At 47.7% G+C, this 9,260-nt stretch overlaps 1 protein-coding gene across 1 annotated transcript; it reads left to right on the plus strand.

The window, feature by feature from the left end:
* Window positions 1-946: 946 nt before the first annotated feature.
* LGALS7 (lectin, galactoside-binding, soluble, 7) lies at window positions 947-3,167 on the plus strand. Its single transcript, XM_008573940.1, has 4 exons — window positions 947-1,008; window positions 1,418-1,506; window positions 2,275-2,476; window positions 3,011-3,167. Exons 1-4 carry the CDS (start codon window positions 994-996, stop codon window positions 3,122-3,124), a joined length of 420 nt encoding a protein of 139 aa, XP_008572162.1. The 5' UTR covers window positions 947-993; the 3' UTR covers window positions 3,125-3,167.
* Window positions 3,168-9,260: the final 6,093 nt, after the last annotated feature.

Below are 9,260 nucleotides of genomic sequence, written 5' to 3' on the forward strand. Positions count from 1 at the left end.
CCATCCTGCATACTTAGTGGGATGATGGTAGGAGTTCTGCAAGGACGAACAAGAGAGAAAGACTTAAAGGACAGAAACAGGACAGGAGTACATGGTACACAGAGTTAGAGACAGGGAGAGACAGAGAGAGAGACGATCACAGAGACAGAATAAACAGAATAACCCAGAAATGAAGAAATGACAGCATGGTATTGCACCATTTGCGCCTTCGGGCTAACTGCTTCCCATCTGAAGGCTCAGTTTCCTCCTCTGGAGGACGGGGGTGGTCAGTCCCCTCCCTCAGCTGCTCGTGGTGAGCAGTCAGTGACTCCTCACACATCTAGAGTGGCCAGAGGCTCAGGAAATGGCCGCTGTCATTACTTTTCCCTCCTTCATTCCACCATATTTACTGAGCACTTACCATACGCCAGGCACACTCTAGGAGCCATGGGTACAGCGCTGAACAAATCAGGCCAAACTCCTGCCCCCTTAAAGCTGCCTTTTCTATTATTACTGTGTTGGTAGTTACTGTTATGTTACGGAGGCATCAACTGGGACTTCAGGGGAGACACCCTCAGCCCTAGGCAGGAGGTTCTGAGCTGGGAAGAAGGGCCTGGAGTTGCAGTCTCGGCTTGGCCTCTCAGGACCTGACATGTCCACGTATGAAATGAGCGTCTCTTCTCTCTGCCAGGCAGCCAAAAGATAGGGCTGGCTGGGCGGTGGCACAATGAGCCTTCTCCGCTGTTAATATTATTATAAATACAAACTGTCCATACTCTTATTAGCTCCAAAAAAAGAGGCAGTGCCCCTGGGAACCCTCAGTGAGTGGAAAGCTCAGGGGCCCCAGGAAGAGGGTGCCACGCCAGCCTTGCCCCAGGGCCAGGGTCTGTGCCAGGCGTGGGCGGTGGGTGGGAAGGGGTGCCGGTGAGTCACCAGGGCCGCCTCTGCTCTACTTTACTTAAGGCCCCCAGCAGTTATACCGCCACCACTGCTGCCTGTCCTACTGAACCAGCCATGTCAGGGAGCTACGTGAGTGTGCCAGGGGGCCAGAGGAGGGAGCTTGGGGGCCTTGGACCCAAAGTTGGGCCAGATGGGGAGGGGCTGGGGCCTGGCTGAGATCTCCTGTTTCAAAGGTGAAAGTGGGTGTTGGGTGTGCTGGGAATTGTCCAGGGCTGTGGCCTCTGGGTTGACTCACCCCCTCCTGTTTGTCCCCATCTCCCTCTTTGTGGCCGTCTCATGGTTTTTCTCTCTTTGAACAATTTTCTGTCTCTCTTTATTTCTCTTCCCATCTCTTTCCCTGTCTCTGTCTCTTTCTTCCTCTCTGAGACTTTTCTCTTTGACTGTTTCTGCTGGTCTTGGTCACTTTGTCCATGGGGCTGACACACCTTTCCTCCGTCTCCCTGGTTCACCTTTCCCCCTGCCCCCCACACTCCTGCAGACCATCCCCCACAAGACCTCGCTGCCTGAGGGCATCCGCTCAGGCACTGTGCTGAGAATTCGAGGTGTCATCCCTGACAAGGCTGGCAGGTGAGACCCCAGACCCCGGGATAAGGAGTGGGAGGTCTCCAGGCTCAACTGACCCCCAATTCTTATAGCCCAGAGATGGGGACCCTAGGGCCATCTCTGCCCACCAGAGTTTTAGAATCCCCAGGATATTTCTGTCCTGAAATCTGACTTATTCACTTATTTGCCCTGTAACTGTGTGTCTGGATTCCACAAGTCTCCCTAAGAATCTGGGGCACCAGGGCAACCTCAGAGTTCCTAGCTATAGTCCTGTGACTTCCAAGTCTGAGTCCCCAGGAATTCTGGAAATAGTCTTTGAGTTCTGGAGGTGCTCTCAACAACGTGGGAGGCCTTAGCAATCAATCCTATGACTTCATGGCTGTGAGAACTTTAGGCCTTCTGGGAATCTAGGGTACCCTGAAAATGTTGGGGTTCCTGGTATTGTTCCTAATCCTCTGGGAATTGAAAATTCCCTGGGAATCCAGAACACCGTAGCCATCAGCACCAGGATTCCTTGGCAGCTCCAGACTCTGGAAATGAGGGGACCCTGACCATAAGCACAGGGACCCTGGTCTGAGTGAATGTGTGCCCAGGGCCTCAATAAACTTGTGGATGCCTTGGGAATCTGAGTTCTCTAGCCATTAGTCCACAACCCCTCCTTCTGTGGCATGTGTCATTTTCAGGTCTTTGTAAATTTGGGGGTGCTCTAGAAATGGGGAGCCCCAGTCCATTGGCCCTTGACTTTGGTCTGGGTGGTTCCTGAGCCCTGACACCATGGTCCCCCACTTCCAGGTTCCATGTAAACTTCCTGTGCAGTGAGGAGGAGGGCGCCGATGCTGCCCTGCATTTCAACCCCCGGCTGGACACCTCTGAGGTGGTCTTCAACAGCAAACAGCAAGGCAGCTGGGGCCGAGAGGAGCGGGGCCAGGGCATTCCCTTCCAGCGCGGGCAGCCCTTCGAGGTGCTCGTCATCGTCACTGATGAGGGCTTCAAGGTGCGTTTCTGGGACAGGCGATGACGCCAAGACAGGGCCAGGACAAGGTGGGCAAGAGCCTTGTGCCCAAGGGGTGGGTGTCCCAGCGGGAAGAGGTGGTCTCAGACTGGCCGTCCTTGACCGGATTCCCCCTTCATTCATGTCTGAGGTCAGGGCTCTGGGGCACGGGGAGCACTGGGTTGGGACAGCGTCCAGGAACAAGTCCTAGCGGGGAGTGGTCCCTGCAGACCCATCACCACCCAGACCGTTCACGACTTTAATTCTGCGTTTCAATAGCGGGACAATGGACGCTGAAATAATCATAACAACATCAACTGCCAACACTAAATAAGCACTTTTTTAAATGTCCCAAGCAGTAAACTCACTGATCCTCACTACAAGATTATACAATTAACACTTGTCCCGTGTTCCCACTGGGAAACTGAGGCCCAGCTGGTCCAGCGACTTCCCCAGGGCCACACGGCGTGTCAGCGTCGGTACCTGACCCACGCAGTCGGCCTCCGGAGTCGCGACCCCTGACCCTTGCCCTTGCAGACCGTGGTCGGGGACTCGCACTACCACCACTTCCGCTACCGCCTGCCGCCGGCGAGCGTGCGCCTCGTGGAGGTGGGCGGGGACGTGCAGCTGGAGTCGGTGAAGATCTTCTGAGCCCGGGGCCTTGGATGGCAAATAAAGTGTTAGCCCGCAGGGCACCTGACTGTGTCTGTGTCCCCTTCATATAGATGAGGAAACTGAGGTTCGGAGAGGCGATGACACTGACTCGGGGTCGCACCGCGAATCCGTGGCCGGGGCAGGATTCGAACCTGCTTCCACTAGGGCGATTTCTGTCTGGAAAGGCCTTAGGAGGTTTGCGACCTGGGAGGGGGTGGGTCTGGCGCCTGTCTTGATGCTTCATTTTGCAAAGCAAGCCACGTGGTGATGTGGTTGGGGCTGATCTGCGGGCGTTTGGGGGCGGGGAGGGCCTCAAGGCATCCCTTGGCGACCGTCGCAAATACAACAGACGAAAAATGGGTCCATCTACAAAAAGAGAATGAGTCCCCACCCTCCTGCTCCCTTGGGGACCCTAACTCACGCGGAGTAAGGATTTATAAATGTCCCCGGGTCCCTGCGCTCCCTGCCCCCTCCAACTCATCTGTCCCACCCCCTCCTCCCCTGGCCTCTAGGACCCCGGGCGGGACGGGCTGGGAAGTTCGACGGGTGTTACCGAGCTCCGCCCCGGTCCCCGAGGCCGGACTAGTCCCCGCCATACACCCCCAGGCAGATGCGATGGCAGCGCCGGGCCGAGCTGTGGGAGGACGCGAAGGGCTGGACCCAACCGCCGACCCCACCCCGAACAGTTGTGACGCCCAAGCCCAGCCCCGGCGGCCAGTGTCATGGTGTTCGGGTTTCGGGGTCACTGAGGCTCCCCTTAACGGCGGGGGTACGGGTGCGGGGGGCGGGGACCACACGAGGTACCGAACCCCGCACCCTCGGGGAGGCGCTCCGGGGCGGGCCCTGGTCTCAGCCGGGACCGAGGAGCCCGCCCGGCGGCCGCGATCGGGAACTGCAGGTTGGGTCTCGGGGCCGCGATTCCGGAACATTCGTCCCGAGCCACGCCCTGGCGGGACGCGCCCGGCGCTGTGCGCGCAGACCCGGAGCAGCTGCGGGGAGCGCGGGGCTTCCCCGTGCGCGGCCCTTGGAGACCTGAGACGGTCTGCACGCCCCTAGGCCGGGGTCACTGTCCAATGAGTTCAGTTTTATTTTTGTGTCAAGAACTCATAAATATTTTTTATTTTTCTGATGTGTAAAGATAACATGTCCATACGGGACAACTTTCAAAATATGCGGTGGGAAACCCGGCGTTATCGGCACCGGTGGTGGACGGTGGTGGGGTCCGCGGAGTAGACGGTGGAGGCCGTCGTGTTAATCCTGGCTTCACCGCTGTCTCGCAATGGATGGGGGGGGGGGCGTTACTGTTCGTGGAAAGTACACGGTAAGGTATTTGGAGGTGACGAGCAGCACGTTGGCGACTGATTCTCAAATGGCTCATTAAAAATTGAAACTTACATTGTACTTAAAGCTTTCTTATGTTTGTCGTTTAAAATATGTTACCCATGTCTTCATTTATTATCTTTCAAAAAATCCTCTGTGGACTCCTAAACGCATGCACGTGGAGTAGTTTTTCCGCTGCGCAGATGGTAGCACCCTCCACCCACTGCACCTTGTTTTTGTTATTTAGCAACATGAGTCAAAGCAACATTCCCTGAGTCCCTACTGTGTGTTAGTCACTCTGCTAACCATTCTTCGAATTTCCCAAACAAACCTCTGAAGTATGTTCTCTGATGCATATTTTACAAATGAGGAATCTGAGGCACAAGAAGTTTAAGTGAATTGTCAAGATCACACATTAAGTAGATTGTGGAGCCAAGCGACTGGGACTCCACACCTTAGAGTATTAAGCCACTAGGAAATCATGTTTTGTTTTCTTTTGGTTAGTATCAACTTTATTGAGGTGTAATTTACACACAATAGAATTCATCCTTTTTTAGGTGTTCGATTCCTTGAATTTTGACAAATACATTTGTGTGACCAGCTCCACAATCAAGGTACAGGACATTTCCATCATCCCTTGCCACCCACACCACTGGCACTTGGCAGTCACTCATATGCTTTCTATCGTTTTTTTTTTGTTTTTTTGTTTTTTTAAAGATGACCGGTAAGGGGATCTTAACCCTTGACTTGGTGTTGTCAGCACCACACTCTCCCGAGTGAGCCACGGGCCGGCCCAGCTCTCTATCTTCTTAAATTAGTTTTTCTGCTCTAAAATTTGGTATAACAGTACAGTACTCTTTTGTGTCTGGCTGCTTTTAAATTTTTATTTATTTTTATTTTATTTATATATATGGGTTTTTTTGGGGGGGGCAGCTGGCTGATATGGGAATCTGAACCCTTGACCTTGGTGTTAATATCTGGCTACTTTTCCTTAGCATAATGTTTTTGAAGTTCATTCATGTGTTTGCATGTAATTTTTTGTTTGTTTATTTTAAGGCAGGGAGTGTGCTGCAATTTAATTTTATTGATTGATTGATTTTGGGGTTTTGTTTTTGTGGCTGGCCTGTACAGGGACCCAAACCTGTGACCTTGGCATTATAAGGCTGAACTCTAACCAACTGATGAATAAGCCTGCCCCTGTAGTTCACCTATTTTTGTCTGAGTTTGTAATCCATTGTATGACCATACCAGTTTGTTCATTCACTTGTTGATGGACATTTGAGTTCTTTCCAGTATTGATGATTACGAATAAAGATTGTATGAACAAGTCTTTGTGTGGGCATGTTTTGTTTCTTTTGGGTAAACACCCAGGAGCTGAGTATGGTTGCATATGCTTAAATTTATAAGAATCTGCCAAACTATTTTCCAATGCGCTTGAACCATTCTATACTTCTACCAGCAATATATGAACGTTCCACTTAATCTGCATTCTCATCAGTACGGGGAATTGTCAGGTTTTTTTTTTTTTTTTTTTTTTAAAAGATGACCGGTAAGGGGATCTTAACCCTTGACTTGGTGTTGTCAGCACCACGCTCTCCCAAGTGAGCCAACCAGTCATCTCTATATAGGGATCCGAACCCGTGGCCTTCATATCATCAGCAGCACATTCTCCCTAGTGAGCCACGGGCAGGCCCTGGAATTGCCAGGTTTTTGCTTTTTTGTTTGTTTCAATTTTATCCATTCTTGTCGATGTATATTGATCTCTCATTGCTGTTTTAATTTGCATTTTCCTTTAATGTTGTTGAGCATCTTTTCATGTGCTTAGTGGCCATTCATATATCTTCTCTCGTGAATTGTCCATTCAAATCTTTTGCTCATTTTTAATTGGATTGTTTATTTTTTTATTATTGATTTGCAAGGCTTCTTTATGTTTTCTGGATATAGTCCTTTATCAAATACATGTATTTTTTTCTCCCCACCTGTGGTTAGCCTTTTCATTTTTTATTTTATTATTATTTTTATTTTATTGTTATTATTTTTTTAAAGATGACCGGTAAGGGGATCTTAACCCTTGACTTGTTGTTGTCAGCACGATGTCTCCCAAGTGAGCTAACCGGCCATCCCTATATAGGGATCCGAACCCGTGGCCTTGGTGTTATCAGCACCACACTCTCCCAAGTGAGCCACAGGCCAGCTCTGTATAATGAATATTTAATATCCAGTTATCTCATGAATATTAGGTACCTTTTGTTCCTTTCATCCCTTCCTATCTATGTTTCACTACGTCTAACTGACAGTCTTATACTTAACTCATTCTACGAATTCTATGTTTAACAAACTTTTTCTTACTATCTACTTACCTGTACTTAACGTATATAAAAATGTTTTGTCTATATTTCACAAATGTGTTCATTTTCTATAACAGAGTTGAATATTTTCTTTTTTTTTTTTCCTTTTTGTCTTTTTTCGTGACCGGCAACGGATTGCAACCCTCAGTGTCGCGCCCGTACCGGACCGGGACCGGCAACAGTATCGCAACCCTCGGTGTTGTGCCCCTACCTTGCTCAGCCAGTGAGCGGCCGGTCTGTATGCGGGATCCGAACCCTCAGTGGGAGCGCAGTGCACTGTAGCAGTGCGCCACCGGGCCGGCCCATAAAGTTTACTTTTTAAAAATAAAAGTAAGGGCCGGCCCGTGGCTCACTTGGGAGAGTGTGGTGCTGACAACACCAAGTCAAGGGTTAGGATCCCCTTACCAGTCATCTTTTAAATAAATAAATTAATTAATTAAAATAAAATGTAATAAATAAGTAAATAAATAAATGTATGTTATTCTCATATAAAAAATGCCTTCATAGAAACATCCAGATATGTTTGACCAAATGTCTGGGAACCGTGACCTAGCCATATAACATGAAATCAACCACCACAAAGTCCGTTATCAGATATATGATTTTCAAATATTTTTTCCTGTTGTATGAGTTGCCTTTTCACTTCCTTCATGGTATCATTTGCAGCATAAGAGTTTTTAATATGATGTTCAATTTATGAATTTTTTCTTTTACCCTATGCTTTTCATTATATCTAAGAAACCATTGCCTAATCCAAGGTTACAAATATTTACTCATGTGTCTCCTTCTAAGAGTTGTCTAGCTCTTATATTTAGTCCTTTGATCCATTTTGAGTTCATTTCTGTGTATGGTGTGAGGTAGGAGCCCAACTCCATTCTTTTGCATGTGGCTATCCAGTTGTCCCTGCATTTGTTAAAAAGACTAGTCTTTCCCCGTTTCATTGTTTTGCACCCTTGTCAAAATTTAATTGGCCATAAATATATGTATTTATTTCTGGACCCTCAATTCCATTCCATTGATCTATAAGTCTAACCTTATCCCAATACCACACTGCCTTTATTATGGTAGCTTTTTGAAATTGGAAAGTGAGTCCAACTTTGTTTTTTCTTTTTCAAGATGGTTTTGACTATTTTGAGTCCCTTTTCTAAGCAGCAGGGATTTTGATACAGATTGCATGGAGACTGTAGACCAATATGGGTAGTATTGCCATCTTAATAATATGAAGTCTTCCAATCCATGAACATCTTTCCATTTATTTAAATCTTTAATAATTATTTCAACAATGTTTCGTAATTTCCAGTGTTCAACAGCTCTTGCATTATTTATCAATTTTATTGCTTCCCTGTGGTCTAATTCATTTACATCAGTGGTCCCCCCCTCATCCCCAGGAGATACAAGATCCCAACAGATGCCTGAATCTATGTTTTTTCTATACATACATACCTATGATAAAGTTTAATTAACAAATTAAGCACAGTAAGAGATTAACAACTAATAATAAAATAGAACAATTATAACAATATAATGTAATAAAGATTATGTGAATGTGGTCTCCCTCTCTCTCAAAATATCTTATTGTACCGTACTCGCCCTTCTTGTGACGATAAGCGATGATAAAATGCCTACACGATGAGATGAAGTGAGGTGACTAATGCAGGCATTGTGATATATGATAAGGCTGCCATTGACCTTGAGCACCAGCACTGCAATTCTGCGACAGTTGAGCTGATAACCGAGACGGCTACTAAGTGACTAACTGACAGTTGAGCTGATAACCGAGACGGCTACTAAGTCAGTAGCATATGCTGCATGGATACAGGGGACAAAGTGGTGATTCATGTCCTGGGTGGGACCAAGCAGAACAATGGGAGTTTTGATCGTGCTACTCAGAACAGCAATTCAAAACCTGTGAGTTGCTTATTTCTGGATTTTTCGTTTAATATGTTTGGACCACTGCTGACCTCAGGTAATTGAAACTGGGAAGCAAAAAACCATGGGCGGAGGGAGACTAATGTCCTTTCTGTTTTCCAATTTCTTTATTGTAGTAAAATACACATAAATAACATAAAGCTCACCATCTTAACATTTTAAAGTATACATTTCAATGGTATTAACTACACTCATAATGTGCAGCCATCACCACCATGCATCTTCATAACTCTTTTCATCTTCTAAAACTGGAACTCTGTACCCATTAAACATCACCTCCCCATGCCCTCATCCCCCAGCCCATGGCAGGCAACCACCATTCTACTTTTGTGTTTATTAGTTTCTTGCACCTATTTTCTTTCGTTAAAAAAATTATTTGGGGGCCGGCCCAGTGGCGCACTGCTACAGTGCGCTGCTTAGGAGTGCAGCGGCGCTCCCGCCGAGGGTTCGGATCCCACATACAGACATACAGACCGGTTCCTGCTCACTGGCTGAGCGAGGTGCGGACGCGACACTGAGGGTTGCGATCTGTTGCC

This window comes from Galeopterus variegatus, unplaced genomic scaffold, assembly GCF_000696425.1.
Source record: "Galeopterus variegatus unplaced genomic scaffold, G_variegatus-3.0.2 Scaffold973, whole genome shotgun sequence".
Lineage (NCBI taxonomy): Eukaryota > Metazoa > Chordata > Mammalia > Dermoptera > Cynocephalidae > Galeopterus > Galeopterus variegatus.